Source organism: Phasianus colchicus, chromosome 3 (assembly GCF_987193195.1).
Source record: "Phasianus colchicus chromosome 3, bPhaCol1.hap1.1, whole genome shotgun sequence".
Lineage (NCBI taxonomy): Eukaryota > Metazoa > Chordata > Aves > Galliformes > Phasianidae > Phasianus > Phasianus colchicus.
The window spans coordinates 34,602,129-34,629,283 of NC_143438.1; the positions used below are offsets into that span (position 1 = coordinate 34,602,129).

General features: G+C 35.8%; 1 protein-coding gene across 2 annotated transcripts in view; it reads left to right on the plus strand.

Moving 5' to 3' along the window:
- Positions 1-27,155, plus strand: part of GABBR2 (gamma-aminobutyric acid type B receptor subunit 2) — a 446,063-nt gene that overhangs the window by 196,888 nt on the left and 222,020 nt on the right. For both annotated transcript variants that reach the window (XM_031589113.2, XM_090137258.1), the window contains exons 4-5: positions 13,325-13,426; positions 20,857-20,922. In XM_031589113.2, the coding sequence (XP_031444973.1) occupies positions 13,325-13,426; positions 20,857-20,922 (168 nt within the window). The remainder of the gene's footprint in view (positions 1-13,324; positions 13,427-20,856; positions 20,923-27,155) is intronic.

Consider the following 27,155-nt stretch of genomic DNA (forward strand, 5'->3'; position numbering starts at 1 on the left):
TGTATTTTCTTTAAAGTTGGAGACTAAGGGATAATCCCCAAAATCTGAAATAATGTTTAATTGTGTCATTGTCCCAGACAATATGATGAAAATGGTCTAGTTGAGCTGTTACTTTGTCTTGCTTTGACTTACTTTAACTTAGATTGCAAAGTTAGTGCTAGCATAGCATGTATTAACTGGAGTAATTCGACTTGCATTGATTATCTGAGCTATTAACTAGCTTGCTTATCTAAATAACTTTCCAAAAAGAATGCGACTGTGGCTTTTGTCTAAGTTGTATGACTTTTTTGACAGAAGTGTTGGCTTTCCAAAGTCTACAGCAGAGGACAGTTGTGTCTCGTTGAATTTCAGAGAATCAGCATTGTAACAGCCAGTGCCATTATCAGTTCTTGAGCACCAGAGGAGGGAGGAATAAAAAAGAGATTGGAAGCAAAAATAATAGTTTCGTCTATAACTTGCTTCACCAGAGGTGACAGCAATCACTGTATCTCACCTTCTGCCATGGAGTGCCATTTAAACATTAAGTGTTTTTTTCTGTTGCAGACTTATAGTGACATTCTCTCTCACTCCTTTAAGCATCCTTCAGGTCTGGCATTATGTATAAGGGACAGGAGGAGAACTTCTTGAGCTTCCTGAAAAGCACAATTGGATTTTTTCTCAAGTGCATGACACTTTTTGAAAATAATTTTCAGTAGTAAAGAATTGGTATTATATGGTTGGGTTTCTTTTATTACTGTTGAATTTCTCAGCTTTATTTTTCATGTTATCCTTTTTCCTCAGGCAATAGATGGCATTATGATGCTAATTAAATGTTAGATGTCATTAATTTTGCACATGTAATCCAATTCCACTTCATGTGCCTTTCTGACATTTTCTAGAATTGCTTCTCCTCTTTTTCGGTTGGAAACAGAACATAACATCAAGACATTTCTTCAGAAAGCTTTCACTAATAAGCAGACTAAGGTGAGGTGTGAAAAAGGATTTATAATCCTCCAGAATGATCTTGGTCACTCCGCTCCTTATCTGGTAGCAGCAGCAGTCAAAGATGAGTGCATAGCTTCCATACAGTATAACTCCAACATGGTTGCTTCTTCCTTCTGCCTGGATGTCTGTTACTGAAATTGGTGCTTCAGTGTTTTTAAGGTTAATGTCTCTTCCTCAAATAGGTGATTGACAAGTCAAGAAACTCTGGACTTTGATTCATGGATAAAATGGAGGAAAAGTTGTGTTTTTTTAAAAACCTTAATTGGTACTGATGGATGCAGTGATGGCCCAGAAAAGAATGTCAACATGATATGAGTCATGCTGGTTACTTTTACTTTAGTTAGATCAAATTCTGTTTGGATTTTTATCTCTTATTTAGGGCAAATCCTACATTACATCATGTTTGAAGCCTGTATGAAGTGCTAATACTGTACCATTTATTTTCCTGGCCTACTTCTTCTGGCATAGAAAACTTTGTATATGACTATTCTGCCTTAAGATGTAGAAGATTTGGAGATGTTCAAAGTGTTTGAACATCTGTAATCCTGTTATATTTCAACATCAGAAATAATTTTGGATTGCCTATTAGATTTCTGCATACTTTATGCTACAAAATAGTAATACATAATCAATCTCTTAATAAAAAGATTCTTGTGTATTATTTTATTACCTGGACATTTTCCACATGAACATACCAGTAGGTCATTGACTTGTGCTATGACACTAATGAAATTTTATTTTAGCCCTTAGGAGAGAGCATGTCTGAAGTGGTTCTAAAAATGATCTTATATTGCTTTTGGCAGTACCTTGTACAGCAGTAGTATGCCGCATTCTGCTTGAATCAGATCACTACCACTGAAACTTCATCTTTGGCCAGTAGTATCTTGACCTAGCTATCATAAGATTGCTGTGTTTCTATTTTCTCTGGAATTAAGTATTCAGGCTGTAAAGGGCCTTTTGCAATATGTACTGTTTCCACATAATGTCCAATGGGTTAGTCTGTTGACTGAGACATGCAATGAAAACACAAATTTCAGATTTTCTTAATTAAGAAAAAATGTGACACAAGTAGAATGTCCATGTATTGTCTATTATTTAGAAGCCAGTGTAATTACTGTCTGGGTAATGAAGGTACATTTACACAGAATTACCCATAATAACACTCTTTTAGAGGACAAGCTCAGTAATTAAAGTACCTTATCCCACTGAATTCCTTGCAAACCTTCCTAAGAGGGTGATGGAAATGCACATATTTATGTTGACAAATACAAAATACAGTTTAGCTCTTCACGATATTTTTTTTTCTCCCCTTAATGCAATTCATGCTTAGTACTCCATAGTTTACTACCAGCTTCTTGACATATGTTAAGCACAACCTGGTAGACAACTTTAGTTTCTTAACAAATCTGTGTTTTTACCCAAGAATCACCTTAAAGGAAGTATAGTAGAACTAAGTGGGACTTTGTACTCCACTGGTAGGATCAAGTCATCAAAGACCGATTTTCCTACGCAGTGTTCTCAATATTGTCTGTTCCACAATTGATGAAAATACTTTTAAGGCAGATTTATTTTTCATACAAGTAAAGCTGGACTAACTGTATTGTACAATGGTTTCAATTGTTCACCATAGCATTAAGCTCTTAATACAGGGTCTTTTAAAGATTTTACTTCTGTGCCTGGTAGAGTTTCCATGAATGTTCCATGAATGACATTATACTCTGGAGTAATGTTTTGTCAAAGGTTACTTCACTGAGTAATTAATTTCCAGAATAATTAAAAAAAAAAAACACAGTAGTAGTATTTGTTTGTACTTGTACCTTTTTTACAATACAATATAATTTAGCTTATCAAGTTTTATCACAAATTTTACAGCACTCTGTACAAAGCAGCATAAAATATAGAGATCAGACTATGGAGATGAGTGCTATAATTGATGAAATATAAATTATTTCTTTTTTGAGGAGTATTGGTTGGGATTTACAGATTGTATTTACAAAAGCCTTTCTGTAGGGTGCCTGGGGAAGATCTTTTTTTCCTCACATTCTCCAGGTTGTGTAGCAATTCATCTAGCTTGGAAGATATTATTTGTGTTAATTAGAATACGAGGTATAGTGTGAGGAGATCTAAAGGGAAGGATGTAGTTCCCCATTGTGAGTACTTGCTACTGAAACTGGATTTCAACCTCTTGGATTGTGGGCTTGAAAGTGAGAAGGAAAGAGATTGTTGTGAAGTGTTGACAGTATCTCAGTTCTTCATAGTCTCATAACTGTGCTATCTACAGTGTAGATGAATGAGTGCAAACTCTTGATGCCAATAATTATAAGCAGATACACATTCCTTACTTGGAAAGAATTTGAGTTACTGCTGATTTTCAGCAGCATATAGAGGGGATACAAAACGAGATTGTGTTTCAGAAATACATGCAAAAGTACTTTGTTTCTCCGCTTTATAAAAAGGAATAAAGTGAAGATATCTGTCACAGAGAGTGGATGCTGAAGGATTTTGACAGATCAGATCAGTAGCTCTTACAAATGTAGAAAAGAGGTAAGTTAGATTTTATTCAGTTAATAATCCCAGGTAGTACCAAAAGGTAGTTAATTGTTGTGTTATTCATTAAACTCTTCTCAAATCTCATCTAAGCCTGTCCTTCCACCCCCAAAAGAGCCCAAAGCCCAAATACTGCAGTATATTGCAATAAGGATAAATATTCCCATAGTTCATGCAGAATACAGAATTAAATCTTAGCATGATATTGCTGACCTTTCTGCATTTAGGAAGTCTGAGAAATGTGGTTTGCTATTTTGACGAATTATTGAAATAGTAATAATTTCCTATTGTATTCTCACAGGTACGTTTTCTATAATTTTCCTTTCATCATTTCATTGAATTTTGTCTTAGGTAAACATTTCTTTTTTTAATTCCCTACTGTATGTTCTATTCATAGTTTTCAGCTGATATCAGATTGACTCTTGGATACTGAAGTTTTCGTAAATACTGACATAGTTTGATGCAATTAAACCATTCGCAGATGTGCTGGTTTGACTCCCATCAGTAGCTCAGCACCACAACTCCACTCTCTCAATCCCCTCATCAACAGAAAAGGGAGAGAAAGCACAATGGAAGAAAATCTCCTGTTTTGAGATACAGACATGGAAATCCCTCGACAATTACTGTCATGGCCAGAATAGGCTCAACATAAGGCATATTATTGTAATTTATCGGCTACTGCTAACAGGCTGGAGCAAACTAAAAGCACCTTCCTGTCTTCTACCCTTTTCTACCCACCCTGACCCAAGTAGTGCAGGGGAACAGGGAATGAGGGCTGTGGTCTGTCCATAATGCTTCATCTCTGTTGTTTCTTCATGGTCACTCTGTTACCCTGCTCCATGTGGGGTCCCTCCCACTGGGTGCCATCCTTCTCAAACTGATCCTGTGTGGATTTCCCACAGCTTCTCCAGAACTTTCTCCAGCACGAGTTAGTACCATAGAGTCCATCCTTCAGGACTAGTCTGCCACCACAGAAGCCATTCATGCAGCCACCCCACTGCAAAACCCTGCCACATAAGCCCAGTACAGGAAGTAACTGCAGCAACAGAGCACGTGGTAAAATTTATAACTTGACTCAGATTATTTGAAACAACCATGAAAAAATTCCAAGGTCAATAAAGATTTCCGAGCTTCTCAGAAAACTTATAGTTTGTACTAATCTCTCTTACAAGCCAAGAAGTAGTTTTACAACCTGTGTGTTCTCCCTCAGTGGATGTTTGGCTGGACAGAGAAATTATGCAAGTAGCATAATCTGACCTTTTCCTAATAACGTTTTTTGAAGGTAACGGATCCTTAGGGTTTCTAAGTTTGAATGGGTACTACAGGTAGTAGAACATTTTAAGCAATGTTAGATTTTGAGACCTGAGATTCAGCTGCAGTCTGAAGCTGTCAGTGCCTCTCTCTTTCTGAGAGTCATCCAAGCATTAGTTATTATCAATGGAAAAAAGAGGGAGATACTTCCAAGGTGCAATTCATCCTACCTGTTTCAGAATTTATTTGTGGATGATATGGCTCATCTCTTGGAAATGCTCATTTGTCTTTGGCAATTTCTATGTAACATCTTTCCTACATAATGTTGGAATAAACAGTATTTAATATATCACAGATTGAGAAACTGAATGCATAAGTGTTCTTAGTGAATGTGAAAGTGTTCCTTTCAATTTGCTTCATCAATGAGAATTTTACATAAAAACACTTTCTTTTATAGTTATACATCATAGACCTTTTGATAATGATAACATTTTCTTAATAACTATTGTTCAATTTTCTCTGCTTGAATTCCCCCTAAATAACTCAGTAGTAAATAAGTTTGAAATGTATGCGTGCGTAGGAATTGCTGACATATGCTATATTTAGTTCACCTGTAATAATATAGCTAGTGTTGAGAAAGTCCATAACTTTGATTCAATATTCACTGTTAGTACTTTTCTAAGCTGTGACTTTTTTTCTGATAGTGTGATACTTTTCACATTGTTCTGTCCGTATTTCCCTATCTGTAATAGGAAACTCACCCATATAAAGCAGATTTCCCATGTATTTTAAACATTTTTAAAAATATTTTTAAAGTAGTTTTTATTATCAAAATACATACAGTAATACTTGTGAAAACTTTTTGTGTGTGTGTGTGTCAGAAGATATATTCTATATTTTACATACTGTGCTTTTAATTACACAGATAACAATATGCCCTTATTTCTCTGCCTCTGTATCCCCTCCAATAATATCAGCAGTCCTCGTTGCATGTCTACTTTCAGTACTCCTATTATATTCACTTGCTTTAACAAGCAGTTCTAATTTTCTGCTTATTACTTGTGCTTCTGGCATTGGTTTGCAAATAATAATCTCTTCTAAATATGGCCCCATTTACATTCATAATACCTGCCATGAAAACTGTTATTGTATAATGTTACGCCCTCCAGACCCTTTGCTTTTGGTCTATGATCTGTTGGAGCCAAGTCTGATAAACTTCTAGAAAAATGGTTGTTCTATTTATTTAGGAGCCATCATGGCCTTCAGTTTTCTAGAAGGAATATCACATTCAGGGAACCAGAATTGTGTTTTGTGTGTGTGATTGCTTCTTCAGTTCTGTTAACCAGTGTTTCTGAAATCTTGAACTATTTTTACAAGGGCTGCTTGAAATGTAATGCCTCCTGTGTTATGATATTGGTCCATGACATCAGAGGCAAATGTTGGTGGTATGGCAGTAGAGGTTGAACCTTCCCATTAATGTTCCATTATTATTATTACATTTTGTTACTGTGTGACACATGGCAGCAGAGGGGCATTCTCCCCTACAAAAACAACCCTTAATTACTATTTATCTTTTTTACTACAGCTACAGGAAATAACATGAGAGTTCATGATTACTGTTAGCTTCTGTGACCAAAAAGCATAAGAATAAAAATTTTCTACCTTGGTGAATGTAGAAAGAAATTATAATATTTTATCTCAACTATATAGAAGCTTATGTTTAAATAAGCATCAGCTATAAGGTATTCTATAAGCTTTATGTGAAATCTCATTCAATAACAAAAAAGGAAATCCAATGCATTTCCACTGGTATTTCTCTTTTGCACAGAAAGATACTTTTTTAAATAATAATTTTTCATGGATGTGCGTCTCTATTCCTAATATCTAAAATCTTTTACTATTTCAGTTTATCCATGCTCTTGATTTTGTTTTGCTCAAAATAAGGTTCTACTTGCTCTTTCTTTTTTACAATCCCAAATGTTATATCAATGAAATACCTCAGTTTTATCCTATTTTTAAGGGTAATGAGAAGTATTAGCACTGCTAATACTTTAGGAGAATCTCTCTTCTCCTAAACCTCTAATTGTGAGTGATATTTCATCATTATGGAAATAATAGTAATGTTTGCTTATAATGCCTTGTATATCCTAAAATGTAATCTATCCATTACAATTATTAACAATTTCTGCTTGGTCAGTATAATGACGAAATATGGGTCATTTCCTTTTAATTCACTTATTTTACACATATACGTTTCTATTCTGTAATACTGACAATACTACGTTTTGAAGTACAGTATAAATCTCTGCAACATAAAATCTTAGTAAAATATCTGACTGCATAATCCACATGATCTGAATAGTTCTCTTTTATTAGGAATCTCTTACGATTGGTATCTGGTAGGATTAGAGTGTCCTGAACAATAAGGATTTAGCTTGCAGTACATACATGCAGCAGTGAACCAAAAGATTGTTGAAAATAGCCATTAAAAGCAAAGTAGTATGATTAATCTAAAAATTACTAAATTTATTTTGTGGCTAGCAGTTAGGATTAAATGAGCAAACTATACCTTTAAATGTCTAACGTGAAACCTTGTTTGAAATATGAATCAGTGGAGACGCTTGAATCTAAGCTATCATCACTAGATTGACAATTCATTGGGAATATCTCCTTTACTATTTTGTGGGGAGAAGGGATAAAATTGTCATGATAAAAATGAAGTAATGTGGCAAAATGGATAATAGCTACGTATTTCTGGTGAGAATATGCTTGTGCAAATAATCCCACTGAAATCAGTAATATCTGTCCACCTAAAATATAGTGTGTCACTGTAGTATCATACAGGAAGTCAAAAACATGCCAACAATTGAAATCTAGTGTTAGCAGTCTGAAAGTACCAATAGCTCTTTTCTTCATCTGACCAGTAGACCAGGGCTCTCCCAACCCTACCTCCCCATGCTCCAGTCCCTGCCCCAGTTGTTCTGTAGAAGTGCTCATGTTTGTTTCCATCACAGCTGTGCCTGACGCAAACACACAGTCTAATTTTCCAGCTTGTCCTCAGACCTGTCTTCTCAGTATGGACCGGCTCAAAACCACCAACTATATATGACCCAGCTTTCTTTCACCAGACCCAAATCTGTCTCTGACAAGTAGAATGCTTCCAGCTTTACCTTGGACTCTGAATTTGTCTGATGGTCTAGACTTATGGTAGAAAATGATGGTTGTCTCCAAACCTGTCCTTCTCCCCTCACTATGGCACTGAGAGATAGAGCTCTGGCAGGGGAAGCCATTGGTCCAGTTGCTGTGTAATGGCACTTGCTTTCCTCTTTCTTAGGGAGCAGCCTACCCATATGGTTTCCAACATTTGTTTTCTTTCCTTAAACATAAACTCATACATAAATTTCCTGATACAGGCCATAATAATGTTGTAGTTTGGTCTCATCGAGACTGATTGCTTGTACAGCCTGTTTAGTCATTCTGTCTACTTTCTCAATTTTCTAGAGATTAAAGAAATTCATTTCTTCCTTTTCAGTGTGAATTCTTGGCTCCTCAAAACCCCTGTATTTCTTCCTTCACAGGTGCAGGGTCAGGGACTTTGTTGTTTGCCTCTCAAACATCACTGAATTTGATACAGCAGCTATGAGGTAGGCAAGTATTGCTACCATCCACATTGAGAAAAGAAATACATCCAAAGTTGGTAGCAAACTTTAAAATCTTATTTAGGTCATGAGCTGCATCACAGAGCAGCTCTGGCAGACTGAGGAATAGAAACCAGTTCCCTTGCATCTTATCCATTGCCTCAAGCTCAAGGGCCATCTTTTTTTCCTGCAACTGTGTTCCTTACATGCGTTTAAAAAACTTTTTTTTGGAGCTTGTTATTGGGTAAGCATATTTATCCCCTAAAAAATTTTGAAGAAGACTATATCTATTAAAAATGTAGTCAAGTGAAATACCAATTCATCCAGCTTTTCATGAAGAACAGTACAGAGCAATCTTTTTTTTTTACAGTGAGTGAAGGACTAGGGTCTGTCAGCAACTTTTTTTGACTATCAAGTCTGATATTCCCTGTTTTGGGAAAATGAAATATTGTTTTCTTTAAAGTGTATAGTTGTAAATAGACAAAGAGGTACAGTCTTCATTACGTTATTAACAATGTACAGAAGCAACATGGAACTATCATACTCCTGTTTTTTTAAGTCAATGTAAGGTTTAATTACAAACTCCAGATCCCCACCAGAATTTAATGCATAGCTTTATACATCAGTTTCCTCCAGCTAAAGTTATCCTATACCACTCAAAAATTAAGTAGAAGTGTGGTGTTTGTTTATTTATTTATTTAATGTTTCCTTTACTAAGAGTTGGTAGAATTAAACAATTACTGCTGAGCACTCAAACTGCTTATACTACTAGTGATACACATTCCAGGATTAGAATCATCTGCTTAAGAAAAATCCATATCATTTTGAATTCTCAGTTTTGCAAATATAGTCCAAAATTGCAACATTTTCTACAAGGATTGGTAGCTGCAGAATTGGTGCCAGGCTTTTTGAATTCCAATGGCAGACCCATATCCAAATCAGTAGAATCCGTGGTAAAATTCTTTGGAAGGATTAAAAAACTTCTTTAAGAAGACAAGCACAAGTTCCCATAGTGTGTCAACTGATACTTAGAATATTTAGGAAGTAAAGAACATGAACGTAGTAAGTAGAAAGCAAAGAGTTAAAAATGTAGCAAAAATGCTCTGAGATTAAAGCACTAGATTAGAATTGTCAGACAAGTGATCACAGTATTGAAAGAGGGGAAAAAAGCAACATTAAGATTTTTAGAAAGACAGTGGTGGCAGTGTAAATTCTTATGAATCTCCCTGTATCTGGTTGTGATAATGGAAGGAGAAACACTTTTCTTTTGGCAAGATCTCCACAACAAACTCTTCTACAAAACTGGCAATATCCGATGGTGGCAGTGAAGTGAAGAGTTTCTAGCTCTCTGGCACCAGCTCCAATAAAGTGTGCCTTTTGGGAGCTTAAACTCTAGTTCGGTGGGAAATCCAAGAGCTCTTTCAGTGTTTTAGTCTTCCAAAAAATAGAGTGGGAGGAAAAAAAAAAAAGTATTCAGTGGCTGAATTTAAAAAAGTGTTGTTCAGAAAAAAAATAAAAATCATTATGGTTCATAAGAAGGCCCCTTTCGATTAGAAGAAATGAACACCTCGACTGCAAAGTCTGTGAACAAATTCTAGCATAGCAAGTCAGCAGCCAGTGTGAATGGATAAATTTTCTCAACAAGTGTCAGCCTTGTAGCCTCCTCTGAAGCCTATCTATTTTAACAGTGTTTAATTTTTATCATTTTTCCATTATCTAATTTGACAAAATGATACTAGGAGTGAATCAGTTGTTTTCTGGTCAGATCAAGTGAATAACATTGACCTAGTCTCCCTGAGATTGCAGAAACTACTAGAAACCTCTTCACAAAAACAAAAACAAACAAAAAAAAACCCCACAACTTGAGAAAATATTAGAAAAGTAAGCCTTCAACCAAAATAACACCTCTTTGTTTATAACAGAAGGTTATACACCATGGGTTAGAAATAACAAGCTGAATACGAAGTACGAAGGAAAAATCTACTTTTTCTAAGCAGCACGTGATAGTTGTAGTGAACTTTCATGCTTAGTAGAAGGTTTTTGAATATTAGCTAAACTGTGATCAACAGAAGTCTATTTTCATTTGGTATTACAATTGTTATCGATCTGTTTCAGAAAGACAGTTTTACCAAGTTGTACCAAGAATGAAGTGTATGGTAAGAACTTTTCTCCTATAAAGAAAGGTTGAGGGAATTGGGTTTCTTTATCTTGGAGGTTTCAGGGAGACCCCAGTGTAACCTTCCAGTACTTGAGGGGAGCTTATAAGCAGGAGCGGGGGGGTGACGTTTTACACACTCTGGTAGTGATAGGACAAGGGGGAATGGCTTTAAACTGAAATGGAAAAAAGAAATAGGTTAGAAGTTGGGAAAAAAATATTTACTCAGAGGATGGTGAGGTGCTGGCACAGCTGCCCAGAGAAGCTGTGGTGCCCCATCCCTGAAGGCACTCAAGGCCAGGTCGGATGGGGCCCTGGGCAGCTGAGCTGGTGGGGGGCAGCCCTGCCCCTTCGCAGAGGATTGGGACTGGTGAACTTTAATGTCCCTCACAGCCCAAGCCATCCTGTGATTCTGTGATTAGGATCAGCTAATGGGATTACTGAAATGAAAACATCACTCATTTTACCAGTATACTGTGATAAGAAATATTTATTTGTTTGTTTGTTTGTTTTGGTCAGTGAGTACTCTTTCACAGAATGTACTTAAAAGCTAACTATAACATCACAATAGGTTGAAGGATAGATATAGTTCCAATCTTGGTGGACACATTCTGACTGTTACTTCTGTAATGCTGATTAGTTGTTAATAAAGTAATTGTCTATATGTCCACTTTTCCTAGTCCTTGTGAAAAAAAACTGACAATAATATAACAACATATAATTTGGAAACATGGCTAAAAGTGTTATGATGAAGCTGTGGCTGGGAAAGAAGTAATAGAATCAATCATGCAACTTTTTGAATTGGAAGGAGCCCTCGCACGTCATCTCATCCAACTCTCCTGCAATGAACAGGGACACCTGATAGCTAGATCAGGCTGCTCAGAGCAGACTGATCTTGAGTGTTTTCAAGGATAAGGCTTTCACCACCATTTTGGGCAACCTGTTCCTCACCCCCTAATTGTAAAAATAATTTTTCCATATATGCAGTCTAAATCTCCCCTCTTTGAGTTCAAAACCATAAAGACAATAAATAGTAATTCTAGTAATGTTGTTTAGGAAGTACTTCATCAGTCAACCAAGAAACTTGACGCAAGCATCTTAAAGGGAAATTTTCAGAAAGTACAAAATGTCCTCCTTTTAACAAAGAACTGTGCCAAGATCTAATAGTAAAGCACTAAATGTAGTTACATTGTTCTTTCTCAGTAGTATACAAGTATAAAATACACCCAACAGAACCACTAACGTGCATAGATCTGTGAGACAGTCACAATCATTAAAGAAAAGCAGAAGGGTAATCAAGAGATGAGTTTGTAAAGCTCCCAGTTGAACTGAGATGTCTCACCTGTCAAAAATCATGTCCCATTTCACCCTCTAAATTTTATTGTGTATCCTGAGTTTGACAGGCTTTCTGCAGGGGAAATGCAGCAAAACTTGGGTCTTGTTTTCAAATGGCCAGAGTGTCTTCTCACAATATAAATTTTACATTTATCTAAATTCTTATGGAATAAGAAATACCATTTCCATTTTTTTCTTGTCTGTGAAAATATATACCATATGTTTTCTGATTGTTTGGTGTGCATGTGCTTATCTTTTAAAGGAGGTTAAGGAAATGGACTGTTAGGAGAGAGATTTAAAAGATATAATTCTACAGATCTATACAGAGGGTTATTGGAAAGTATCAGCAAACAATTTATAGAATCCTACGTTTTCCTATAGAGTGTCACATGTATTTCTCTTCCAAGCATTGTATTTCCTCTCTTTTTATATGATGCTTGTTCTTTCTTTCTCTTGCACTGTGATTTGCTTCTCCTGTTTCTGATATTATTACAAACAAAAAAGACCATCAATGAAATAAATGTGGTGATAATTTTATTAAACCAATATCAGAGTGCCTCTTTCTTCACTTCAGTCTGTAACCATATTATCTCCAGCTAAAATTATTTTGCTCATGTATTAGGAATAGTAATGTGAAGCTCTGTTTTTGGAGTCATGTGGCTGGAGGAAAATCATCAGTGATTAAGATAGAAAACTTTGAAGTGGTTAAACGAAAAAAAAAGGAGAAGAAAATAAGAAAAACACCCTAAATCTGTAACCATATTGTTTTGTGTTTTCTGGCTTCTTTGCGCTCTTAGACAGCTCAAAGAGGACAAAGACTTGCCACCATAAAAATAGATGAAGATGAGAAAATCTGTTTATAACATGATTGCTTATGTCACCTTTAAGCAAAACTTGCTGTTCCATGGAAACATGCATGTTGTAAGAAAGGAGGAGAGCTCAGAGAAATTCATTAGGCATTATCAACCTCTAAGCAACATGCACTAAGCTCTGCTGGTTCATTCTAGGGCTAACTGCAGAGGTTTTCAAGTCAGTCCACAGAATCAACAATATGTAAGAGTTTTCTTGATGAGTCTTTCCCCTTTATATGGTCTCAATAATTGCTTTGGCTGCACGAAAACTTCTGGTGTTAGAACCACTGGAAATTCATAAGCATTGTCCTCCCCCATGTTGCAAAGCGGAAACCCACTGTGCATTTTTCATCATATGTAATAAAAGCTTTTGATCCAGTAGACTGATTGATAATAGATTATAATGGTAAAAGAATAGGGGCTTGATCAGTTTTCAAATGAAATTGAAAAGAATTGGAACAAGTATATCATCGTTCAAACCACTGCTTAATGAATATAGTCCATCTGCTCCCTTCTCACTGAGTCTTAGTTTACTAGTTTGCCTTTTTCTCAACTTCTGACAGGTGAGGAATGATCTGACTGGTGTCCTGTATGGTGAAGATATCGAAATTTCAGATACTGAGAGTTTCTCCAATGACCCTTGCACAAGTGTAAAGAAGCTTAAGGTATGTGCTGCCGCTTGAGAAATAAAGTACTGATTGTGTTGTGGCATTTGATTTTTTTTCCTCTGAAGAGGAATAATAAACCAAAATTTGCATAAGAATACTGTAGCATGTAGTTAATAAGGTGAACAAATGACATTTTGAGGGCCTACTCTTGATTAATTCGATAAATGTTCATGTGATAAAGGTTTTTATAGTTCCAGATAAGGACAGAAAGTAAAACAAGTTTGTGCTGTCTTACTATTTGTACCTAAAGCATCAATCTTAGTCATATATGTGAGAAAGTTCTTGAGTTTTAGGTTCAGAGCCTTTTTAAGGTGAATTATATGTAGAGAAAGCATTGAGCATCTTTGCATCAGCTTCATTACATTCTAGATTGAATTATTTGCTTATAATCATTTGCATTATTGCATATGAATTGTAGGAAAGAAATAGAAGTGAAATTTGATAGCAGAATAACTTAACATCTTTCTCTTATTGAAATGATTTTTTAGGCTCTTGGCATCTACTCAAAACAATATTTTAGCAATATTATGAAGTGCAAACAATCATGAATTAGACATTGGAGATTGAATCTTACACTGCATGTAAGCATAAAAACCTATTCAAGCTGCAAGAGAAAGCATTTTTACATAGTGAAGATCAAATCTTAGCTTGCATCTGGTATATAAAGTACAGAATTAAAGCCTCAATCCTGCAGATATTTAAATATGTGTAGAAAGGCAGGAAAAAAAACCTAATAAATGGAACACTATTTAAATACTAAAATCTAAACAAAGATAACAGCTTAGATAGGTTTAGGCCACTACTGAGACTAACTGGAAAAGGTCAGAAGCATGGTAAACTAAGGCTTCATGATTATTTTTGCATAATAGAGATGCAAGCTTGAATGCTTAAAGTATAACGAGATAAACATCATGTTTATATATAACCATTCACGGCTGTCTGGCTTAAGTTTGTATTTCCTATCTGTCGTTGAAAAGACTCCAGAATGTTTTATCAGCAAAGTCAACATTTTTGGCCAGGTGTTTAACCCCTGGTATCAGAAAGCTAAGAAATTCAAAGCCAGCTATCTAAATCTTAATCTATAGGAAAGATCAGATTAATCTATCAAACTATATTAAAGTTATTCCTTGGTTTCCTCTTAAAAATCATTAATTACAAAAATAAATAAGCATATATATATATATATATATATATATATATATACATACACACACATAGAGTCATTTATTCTTTATATGGTCATTTGTCCTTAGGTATACATGTCAGGCACAATTTACCTGTCCAATTCTGAAAACGTTCATTCTCTCCTTTAAGGAAATACAAATTTACTGTAGGTAAACTGGTGTCTGCTTACTGTAATTGTGATGAAAAACAGACATGAAATACTTTTTCTTTCTGTAAGTACATTTAAATTAATGAAATGAATGTTTGTGCAATACAAAATAGAACTATCTACTATGATTTGCAGAAATATATCTTCTATATTTTCCACAGCAACACTTAAGTTTTACTACATATTGACTCCAGTTTCTTTAAATCACAGGTAGAAAGTAAATTTACACTTTAAGGATATTGTTAAAATTCATTTTTTGTAGCTCAGAGAAGGGGATGTTGAAGGATATGCATTTGTACATCATCTTAAATATTCTATCATCTTGTTGAATGACCAACACTTCTGCTTCCAGCCCCTTGTATCTTGCACATAAGATAAAAAAAATTGCAGTAAATGAATTCAAGTTCAATGGAATAGTTTGCTTCTAGTTTCCCAAATACGATAGGTTTTTTTGAATGCTGAACCAAAGATGAACTCCATTTAACAATAAAGTTAATTAAATTTTTAAAATTTAGTCCAAGGATAGATTTGGATGCAGCCTCAGTCTAACTGAGTAACATGCATGCTTACATAGAAGTTTTGTCAGCGTGTTGTGTTGGTGGAAGCTGAAATCCCCTAGTTCACCTTCTCTATCAGTAATTCCATAGCTTAAGTTTGAGACTCACCTGTAGTTATGCAAATGGACATCCAGACATTTAGAAGGATGTCCATATGGATACCTGTATGGGCAAAGTTACCCAGCTAAAAGTAGATTTATTGATAACATCTTGACTGTCATATATATGGTAGAGAATATGACAGAGTATCTGAGCGGTGCAATTTGGATATTTCTTAAAGAGCCTGCCAAAGCGTTGACTCTTCCTGACAGATGAGATATTGTAGCGATCCTTCTCTGGAAAGCTGTATAATACAACAATGTGGTTTTATTCATTAGGAATGAGACAGATTAAAATCTGATTGCAAGAGGGAAGCTCTGCAGGCTGAAAAAAAAAAAAAAGGAAACTGCCTATTCCAGCATAATGTGCTGCACTCAAAAGCTGAAGAGGCTAAAGAGTGCCTCATATCTGGAGTATTAAAAATTGCAGTGGAGTAGGCAATGTTTCCTTCATCTCTCAATAGATCATCTTAGATATCTTGACTCGCACTGTCTTCAGGGTTCACTATGCCAGCTGCCAGTAGTATCAAAACCACTTCATATTTAGTGGATGAATAATATCCTCACCTGTAAGGAAGAAGGAAACAGGAGAGAGATTTCCTTTTAGGGCTGTGCAGTTGTCTTTATAAAATATGTTTTTATGGTGAGTCCTCTACAGCTATGGTTAAATGAAGTCTTATTGTTCATTTTTTTTGTTTGAACTTCAGTTCAAAGTGTGGAAACATATGTATTGCTTACTAAGGGACAAAGCTTAAATGCTGATGTTGCGGCTGTGATCTCTAGAAAGAGTAACTATGACAGCCTACTGTATGGCAAATGGTCTAAACTCTTGTCTTCTCAAGTAAGCACAGTTTTTTGAGTTGCCTTCCCTCCAGGATGTTTTGAATTGATCACCTGCCCAGTTTCATGACTTAAAACATTCTGTCAGGTATGCTTTAGTTCTATACAACCAATGTAGAACTCTGTAAGAAGAATACTTGGCACTTGCTGTGCTCCACTGGGTGATCCCTTTGAACCCTACATGAGAGTTGTGCTGCATTAACTTACATCAGTTCTCAAGGGATTGATGTAAAGAAATAGTGCAAATATGCAAGGAAATAATATTAGTTGATTTAACAATGTGACCAAAGGAAGGAAAAAATTATGTCCCAGTGCCTGATGTTTATCTTTACATAAGGCTATAATATGGAGATACGTCCTGAGCCATGACCACTGAAATAAACCTACTTCTGATAAACAGCTTTGCATCTTTCCTTAACCATATGGAAAAAAAAAATCTACATGATTTATTGATGAGTTATGTGCAGCCAGAAGAATCTGAAGCTTCAGGATCTCTACAGGACAGAGTCAGCAGACTAGACCTAATCCTTGCTTCAGATGGATCTGAACTTACTTATCGTGCTGAATCTTCTTCATCTTCTTTGCACGGAGGAAAAATGTTATGCATGGAAGATGAAGAGCTATTGCGCAGACTTTCCTAAATGATTTCCTTTTACATATATATGATTGTATTGATATCTGCATGGTTTGTAAACAAGGGGAATCTCTTATCATTTCCCTTACTTGACTAACCAACTAAAATTATAGATTATAAAGCTGTAGGGAAAAATAAATAAATAAATAAAGATATTAAGCCAGATATTCCCAGGCAGCTTGACTCCACAGTCTCATACTCTCCATTTAACACAGCAGCATCTCCAACTTCTACTGAAAGTCCAACTCAAAATTTCTTGCTTACCCTATGCTACATTATGCTTCTCTGATTTCTTATCTCACTCTAGGTGCCTTTGTCTAGACTCTTCTTCCATTTTCTCCTGAGAAAAGCTTGCTTTCTGAGATTGCAATTTTCCTAACTGTCCTAATAACTATTTATCAAGCTTACAATTTGCTGTAATATTGAAAATCCTAATTGCTGTTATCTCCCCAGCTTTTTGCTCCCCCTTTACCTAATCCATATATTATTATATATTATGACTATATTATATATACTCATCCTTACATCCTTATTTGATATGTTTCTTCTTCCCCTATGCCTTTTTTTTTTTTAATTACTGGATCCTACTCCAGCCATTTTTTTAATTGAGTATCAGCTTTACATTTCTGGATCCATTTCTGGCCAATAATGAGCATGTGTGGGTTCTCAGTTCCTCCCAGTGCTCCAAATGGTTATTACTAAGATTAAGATGAGTGGGGGGAGGCCTCATGGTGGACTACAGCTCCTCATGAGGGGAACGGAAGGGCAGAGCTAAGCTCTGCTCTCTGGTGACAGTGACAGGACCTGAGGGAACAGCATGGAGCTATATCAGGGGAGCATCAGGTTGGGGATTAGGAAAAGGTTCTGCACCAGAGGGCGGTGGGCATGGAACAGGCTGCCCAGGGCAGTGGTAATGGCCCCAAGCTGCCACAGTTCAAGGAGCACTTGTACGTGGCTCTCAGACATAGGGTTTGATTTTGGTTGGTGCTGTGTGGAGCCTGGAGTTGGATTCAGTGACCCTTGTGGGTCCCTTCCAACTTGGGATATTCTGTGGTTTTATAATTCTGTGAGTCTGAACATACAAGATTTGGGTCTAAGTTGTATGGCCATACTGATTGCAAGATGACATTAGTATAAGACAATCCCTGCAGCCAGCAGGTATATTGAAATAGGATAGGATATTTGAGCCTCCAGTACAAAAAAGACAGGGAGCTGTTGGAGGGGGTCCAGAGGAGGGCCATGAAGATGATCAGGGGACTGGAGCACCTCCCTCCAAAGACAGGCTGAGGGAGTTGGGTTTGTTCTGCCTGGAGAAAAGAAGGCTGTGGGGTGACCTCATTGCAGCATTTCAATACCTAAAGGGAACCTACAGATGGGAGGGGAATCAACTCTTTGAAAGGGTAGATAACTGCAGGACAGGGGGAAATGGTTTGAAGTTGAGGGAGGGGAGATTTAGGTTGGACGTCAGGGGGAAATTCTTTACAGAGAGAGTGGTGAGGTGCTGGAACAGGCTGTCCAGAGAGGTTGTAGGTGCCCCATCCCTGGAAGTGTTCAAGGCCAGATTGGATGGGGTCCTGGGCAGCCTGGCTTAGCATTAAATGTGGAGGTTGGTGGTCCTGCCTCTGGCACGGGAGTTGGAGATTCATGATCCTTGAGGTCCCTTCCAACCCTGGCCATTCTATGATTCTGTGATTTCTTGGAAAAAAAAAAAAAAAGGATGAACTGTACACTTCTCACAGTGCTTTACAACAATGGAATAGTCCCTGGGGGGAAATGTACTCTTGCTTACATGGTAATCAGGTGGAATTAATGCCTTCCTCCAGGATATGGTACCAGTTTGAGTGTTGTACAGCCAGTGAGCAGTGGTGATACGCATGCACTCCTCTACACCCTGCCTACTCTCTGGTGCTCATAAAATATGAGGCAGTGCATATTATGTTTTCTTAAAATTAATTCTCATCGTGTTAATGAAAAAATGGCAAGTAATTTATTCAATTTTAATAATTCATTGTTGTGTCACTTGTTTTTTTCAGCCAACTTTTCCTGCTCATATTAAATATGTAGTTTTATGTTCAGGGAGGTTAAGCAATTTGGAGACAAAATTCCAGAAGTGACCAAAATGATTGCTACATGTGAATATTAGAATATGTGGACATGTGCCTTTTTTCCACATAAGTCCTAAATCTATTATTTGTCCTTACAAAAAAATGTAATACTCTTGTTGTCAATGAGCATAATTCGTGTGATTTGCTTGCTTAGTTTCGCATGACCTCACTAGATTTGTATTAAAAGAATCTAATCTATTTCAATAAGATTTATATTGCTTTATCAATCTGTGGCTGGCTATAAAACTAAAGTAAGTATACTTATTTAAAATGCATTTTGTTCAGAATGAACAAAGCATGTTGTGTATTTTATCATTTTATGACCATGCTAGGATTAATATACAAGGGGTGCTCCAAAAGTAATGCCTCCCATATTATTATTGTGTTGTCCCACAACATCAGTGGAGGATGATGTTGGTATGGCAGTAGACGTTGAACCTTCACACCAGTATCCCATTATATGTTGTTACCGTGCGACAGATGGCAGCAGAGGGGCAGTCTGACAGAATGACATCTGACATGGAAGTGTCACTGAAGCAAAGGTGTGTCATTGAATTCCTTCATGCAGGCTCTTACTCATCACTGGTGAAAATTCCTAGCTAATGGTGATGACTGTGTTGAAAAATAGTGTTTTGTAGCTAAAAATTTGCTCTCTCAGACAGTTTTTTTTTGTGCTCTTTGTGTCTCTTGTCATTTCCATGGAAATAAACGGGAGGCATTACTTTTGGAACGGCCTACATAGATTTCATGCACTTGCAGAGCATTTATTATTTATTTATTTATTTATTTATTTATTTATTTATTTATTTATTTATTTATTATTGCAATTTCATGCAATTGCAGAGCCATTATATATTTTTTTCTGCATTGTTCTTCATAATATTTCATGCTGACCAGGAAATAAACATACAAATTACCTAAATTGAAAATCTTTGATAAACTGATTTAATTAAAGCTGAAGTGTTTTCACCACTGAAAGGCACAGCGAATCATCTGTTTCATTTGTTCCTTAGAGAGGGAAAGAGCTCTTAGTAATTGTAATAAAGTATTTTATAAAATAAATGATAAATCACATTTGCTCAACCTATTACTGAGAACTCAGGTAATTTTTTTTGTTTTCTGTTTTATAGAAGTTACCCCTTAATTTTTCAAATGTGAAAGAATAGCAGCCTAACTCCTGAAGGAATATTTTGCTGCATATATTCCTGAATTTAGGAATATTATGTTAATGTATTTCAAAGTATGAAAGTAAAATAATGTCTTTTGACTTTAGTCATAGATTCACAAGGTGTGATGATATTTTTTTTTTAACGTGTAGAGGTGGAGGGACTTGGAAAAAGAGGGATTGACAATGTGTTACAGGGAGTGTAGAGGAAATGTTAAATGAATAAAACCTTTAAAAATTTCTGAAGATGATATAATATGAACACATTTTATCTCATTTATGAATCTCAATTCTCTTATCTTCACATTATTAATTTGTATAAACAGTAAAAAGTATGTATTTTAATCTGTTTTTAATAAGCAAAAGTAATAATAAAAGTAGAAATGTTGCAAGGCAGCAAAAGAATATTTGCTAATTCAGTGGTTTTGAAGAGTAGTATTTGATAAGATAAACATTACATTTATTTTTCTCATTAGCTCTATTACTTAATCATTTTCTTCAGACACCTCAGCTGCCCTATTCTTGCCGAGTTTCAAGATCTTGAACTTGTAGAGAATGTAATAATTCGGAATGAATTTTGCTGTCTGCAGCTGTGATCTGTTCCAACTCTGTATATGATTTCAATGACCAGCTGAAGTTGTTTCTGGAAAGGCTGCATCTGTATTTAACTTCCCTGCATCTTATTTAATCTACAGGGTAATGACGTTCGGATAATTCTTGGCCAGTTTGATGAGGAAATGGCTGTGAAAGTTTTCTGCTGTGTAAGTAAATATGTTTAATTTCATATTAGAATAAAAATGTCGTACATTTGTATAAAAATATGTAAGTGTGTCTTCATGTGGTTCAGCTTTGCAAAGACTTTTAGCCTCAAGGGAGGTTACATATGCTTAGCTTCATTTCTGTTTCAATAAAATACTTTGCAGTTGACTTCAGAGGAATTTAGGCATGGCCTTCATGGTTAGCTTCTCATTATTGCTTTCCTCTAATGGAATTAAATACTGTATTGAACTTTAGCAGTTCTCTTCATATCAGGTCTTGAGAAACACTTGTGCGTATGTAGCAACAGATGCAGAGAACTTCCAGTTTTGCATTATGTCCAATAGTTGTGTTCTGGGGTCTCTCTGTGTGTGTATGTATGTATTTTTGCATGTTTTGCTTTGAAAGAATTAAAAATTAAGCAGTTCCTATGTAGGCTAACAAAACAATTCTAAAATTTCTGCTACCCAAAATATTGTTATTTGTACAATTCATCATTCACTTTCTTACTATTGTACATTTGACATACTCTTACTGACGGAAGATACTATTTTGTAAAAAAAAAAAAAAGGAAAAAAAAAAAAAGATTGTGAAGTAAAAGAACTGTAGTAAGACCAGTATGTGTAATTTCACCATATTTGTATTTGAATGTACTGCAAACATGCACAAGCAGGAGTGAAATGTGGATCTTTTATGTATCTGCTCAGTAAATAAATCACAATGAATCACAAACAGGCAGGTTTTTGTGACTTTAGTTTTGGTATTTTGATATTCACTTAGACAAAGTTACTTATCCTAGCAAAGAAAGAAAGGCAAACATTCAAAATCTGGGTTCTTCATGTGCCTCACGTATTGGCTGTTATTCAGCAGTTATAGTTGCTGGCAAAATTTGAAAAGGAGATATTGCAGAGTATATTTGAAAGGAACAGTATCTGTTTGCATCCAAAAGGAAATGGAAAACATTATTTCTTTTTCATTTTTCTCATCTCTGATCAGTCTTGGTATATAGATCTTATTGTTCCAGCATTTAAATAGATTGACAAAGATAATCTCCTATTTTTCCATTCCTGCAATAGAGAACACTCCTTCTGTGGCTTGTATCCTCCACAGATCTTTGATAGCTGGGCTTCGTTTGCCCATCTGAGGTATCCTGGTCACAGCTGTCTGCCAACCCAGTACTAGACAAGATACTGACCTCACTAAGGCCACTGCACTTAGTATGCTGTTTCCTTCCTCTATGATTTTGTTGCATGTTTGTGTACCTAAGAGGATGTGAAAGAAATCCTAGAAACCTCTGTGGTTAGGGTGTACTCTTGTCCATACTGTTCCAGTCTGAAGGATTTATGGTAGATCTATCTCTTGCACACATGAGCCTACTGCAGCTTGCCCCAGCAGCTGTTAGGTACTAACTGGAGAAGCCTGTGTAATTCAAGTTCCAGGAGTGAAGGCTTCTTCTAAAGTACATTAATGTCAGAAATAATAAGGTGGATTTTTCTGTAGCTTGGAGAAATCCAAGAGATTATGTATTTATGGTTGTATAAATGTATTAATATGAGAGTTCCAGCAGAAGAGGACAGTTCAAAGTAGGTCATTTATATATTAGTGCACTACAGTATGTCAGTAAGCTTGCTATTAGTCGTGAAATATATTGTTGACTCATGCACTTCTACAGCTGTGTGTCTAAGAGCACAATAACTTAGATACGTCAAGTTTTCTGACCCCCTTCCCCAGCTGCAACTTCAGACGGGTTTCTGATTCTCTTTTATATTTTGCAGGGTAGTTTACATCAGTCAGAGCAAGGCTTTTAGGTTTGTTAAAGAGAGCTTCTATTATATCAGAAGAAAAAGCATATATCCATTTCTGATTGCGCTTATGACATGAATACTGTTTGCTAATGATTTCTGTAGATGAGAAAGTCTTTAATGTATTGGTTTTCTGGCTGTATCCTAAAATTATATGCTGTGGAATTTCCTCAGGACCTCCATATGCTCATTTTCATTTTACCTGGTTATTCCCTGCACACACAGGCATACACACACAGAAGATGCATAGCGCGTAACTCAAAGATAAATGGAATAAAAGACAGTCTAATTCAGAGGGGAACTTTAAAAACATGACAGCACTAATTCAAGCCTAAGTGAATGTTAGCAGGTGTTTCCTATGATGTTTTAAATAAGCTTAGCTATTCATTTAACGCTAGTGTCAAAAGCAGTTAGCAATTTAAAATCTATGGGAAATCTTAGCTTTCTAATGTTGTTTTCACCTCAGTGGATTGAATGTGATATTTTTTGTGGAATAAAAATTAGGCAATTTTGCTCAGAACTGAACAATTTAAAAACCAAATGTTCAGCTGTGTTGGACAGACGTCATCTGATTATCATTTGAACTTGGATTGAAATATAACTTCACTACTTACCCAATGAAAACTTCAAATTCTGCATTAAAATAGAAGTTTAAAAAAAAAAAGTTGCTAAAGGGAATTTTTCCAAGACATCACCTTTAAGCCATAATCAAACTAGACTGATGCCTAGCTGTTATAATTATCTGTATGAAGACAATTTAAAAAATTAATATTATGTATAGGTCACTGACTGAGATTTAGGTGACTTGACCAGTAAACAATAATAACATAGACAAAGTTTAATCAGCATTTGTGATACAGAAGAACTGGACTCTACTCTCCTTGAGCTGATAGAGTATTACTGCTGAGTCTCTGTTTTGGAATTAAAGGCACCACTGATTCCTAATGAGAAACAGATGGAGGTTCATTGCAGTTCAGAAGTTTATAGACATTCTTGTAGAGGTGGGATGTAGAATGTGTCCATGCTGACGTGACAGAAGCACGATGGAAAGACAACAAGAGTGAGGTTTTGCAGCCAGTTTTGCGCAGACTGCCAGAATTCACTGGCTACACACAGAAAGATTTCTTACAGAGACTGAGGTAATTCATCTCTTTGATTTCCACTTGATTCCAGATCTCAGATCGGCTGTGTTGAAAGGAGCACTGCCTCTCTCTGTCTAGTTAGAGGCATTGTTATTTCTCACAATTTTTTTGGCTTGCTTAGTACACATTTCCTTCCAGTCCATCTCTAATAGTGTTCTGTTCACTTGTTGAAAAAGAGTATTTTAAATGATCACTGAATATGCAATGCTCTGTTTTAGATACGAGGAATTTGAAATAAGGCAGTAGCCAAAAATTATCTCACCAATAAATTGTTAATGACATTCAATGTAATTGTTCCTTTAAGCAAAGGCTAAAGCTTGAGTAAGAGCAGTCATATTCTGAAGTGTGTAAAAATGGTTCCTTACAGACTGAAGTGTGTTTTGTTGTTGCTGCTGTTTTCTTTTAAGTAACTGAAGCAGATTTTCATTTGCATATGAATGCACAATCAGCACCAGCAGTGATAACCTTTAGCTTTTTACCAGTATGTTCATCCTGTTTTGAGTAATGTCAGCCTGTAGTATGCAACAATCAAAGAGATGAATCCGCATCACTGCAGACACACTGAAAACCACTTCACAGTTATTGATAATAGTGATAATTGGTTTATGCTAAAACTAACTGATAATGATGGTCTCTTTAAGAAGTGTATGGTGCCTGTTTGTCTTTTGACTTGACTTCCTTATGTCCTTAATAGAATAAAAGAATTTATTTAAACTTACTGTATATTAATAATTAATCAAAATCTTTTTAGAAATTAGATTTTCGTTTGTCAAATTATTAAAAGCTGCTCTATCAAATTGCTATAAAGCTCAGTTAAAACATGAGTTTTAAAACTTGGTTCAGTAATCAACTAATCTGTAAGCCCATTGTAAGTGCAGAACTGTTTCATCGTTCATCCCCCCTTGTCTTTGGCTACTTTCTGGACAGTAGCTTTGTTTATTATTGTGAGCTTTTGACAGTGACAAAGTATATGTGCAAATATGTGCTGAGCCAGAGCTTCTACCTCACCAAGCACTTTGCATTTACAGGATAATTTTTGTCCTAAGTAAGCATCTCTTAATAGATTCAAACAAGAATGAAAATTTTTCTAAAAATACCAAAATCATTCTCACAATGAGAAAAAAAAAAAAAAGCACGTCCAGGACTGCCTGCCTAGCACATGCAGGAGAGTTTGGGAAGACACCATAACTACTTTTTATTCTGATGGTATGAAGTGCATGTAAATATTCTTTGCCCTGTTCTTGCACAGAAATCTTCCTCTTAGAAGCTAAAACCTGTGAGAGTTAATTGGTGTGCATGCAAATGGCTCAAGAAAGATCCATGTATTTTGAGTCAAGGAAATACATCTTTTAAGCATCAAAATCATCTCCATGAAGCAGAATCAACAGGGAAGAAATGGTGGCAATATATATACATACATATATTTTGAAATAAAATATTCTGGAACAACATATGGAAATGCCTGAACACTAACTTTGCTGTCCCTGACACAGTGACTGCATGGTCATGGTGCTCAACTTTGGCAGTAGCTGATTTATTTTCTTCCTCCTCTGTTTGGCTTTCCAAGACCATCACACCCTTCTGACCCTACTAATCCATAAGATCTGAATGGGAGAGTTTCCAGCTCTTTCTTCTTTAGCAATATCTAGACATCTAATCAAATTCTTGGAGGCATGTGGAAGTTTCACAGCAGCCTTGTTGGTAATGATTCCCACGTTTCCAGGATGGAATTTTTGGCTGTTTGGAGACTTTTAATTTTCAGTCAATATCCCAAGACATTTACAGATTATAAAGAAAAGAGACTCAAGTGCTCCAGCAAACAGAATAACTCCAACAGATCTGATTTCGGCATAGTTCAGAGCCAATATTTTCCAGCAATATTTGGCTTGATACCTTAATCTGTATAGAGCAGAGGAAACTGTGGAAGACTGCCCTTCTCAAACAGTGCTGTTCTGTGTTAATTTGTGTCCTTTGTGATTTGAAAACTGGTAAATAAAAGACACCGTATCACTGAAAGACCTTGAATCATCTTGTTCTAAAGTGGAAACTCTTTTGGACTCTTTAAAAGGTATCACAGGAGGACAAAAACAAATGTATTTCTGGAAGGATGAAATTAATGAGAAAGACAAGCAATTTATGTGAATTATGGAATAAGTATGATACGAGATGGCAGACAGTGGGTTTCAGACTGGAGCGTTTTTGAGCAGCCCTGTGTACAAATGCATGAAATTTGATTTTGGCTGAACAGAAGCTCCTGTGACCAAGGGCCAAAGAGAACTGCTTTGTGCACAATAAATTTCTAAACTGACTTGACAGAAATACAATAGTTTCCACAGATTTAAAGCCCAATTTTAATTTGGGTGTTAATATATTTAGGAGGCTCTCCCATGTTGTAATTTTTGCGGTTCATATTTATATATCTGATAGACTCTTGGAATGATCTTTTTCAAATAATTATGTTCAGAATAGCTAATATTTCCTTGTTTTAGTCTCATTGTTTTGTCCTGTTGTAAAGATTGTGTAAGAAGTTAGAGGTCTTCCAGTTACGAGCTTTAATGTTACACCATGTATTTTGAAAAAACTGATTTTTTTATTTAATAAGTATATTTTGTATCTCCAACAGTGCTTATGCTAAGAAACAAAGAAGCACAAAAACTGCGTTTTGAAACTGAGTCTGACTAAAATATCAAAAGAAAAACATCTAGTTACAAATCTTGAGAAAAACATTTGAGATAAAATTTTCTGACTTCATCCTAGTACACTCTTCACAATAGAACATCTATTTTCAATAGATCTGCTTTTAGGTACATCAGCAGATGTTCTTATTGAGTAGTTCTGTTTCCTGATAGATGTGTCTGCTATGTATTTAAAGAAGATAACCATCATCTCAGTAACTGAAAGTACAGTGGGTGGTATTCAGTATTCAAATGGAATAGAAGAAACTTCTTACTGGAAAAAAAAAAAAAAAAGAAGTCACTGATGGTTGCTTGCTCTATGAGTTTACCACGGATTCTTACTCCTCAGAAGAAAGTGCTTACTTAATGTCCTTGTGGTCCCTACTTTATCTCAGTCACATCACTCATATTTGCAACACTGAGACTTGATCTTGTCTCAGCTCCAAGTTTTTTTGTTTGACAATACCCTGGTTTATATGCTGGTGAAATTTAGCTTAAATGTGGCCATACCATACATGTAATAGCTGTGTTATGTAAAATTTCTGTTGGAAACAAGGTGCCTTCTGCCATTGTTCCTCCTTCTCTCTCCTGGTCTTAGAATTTAATTTTCTGTTCTGCT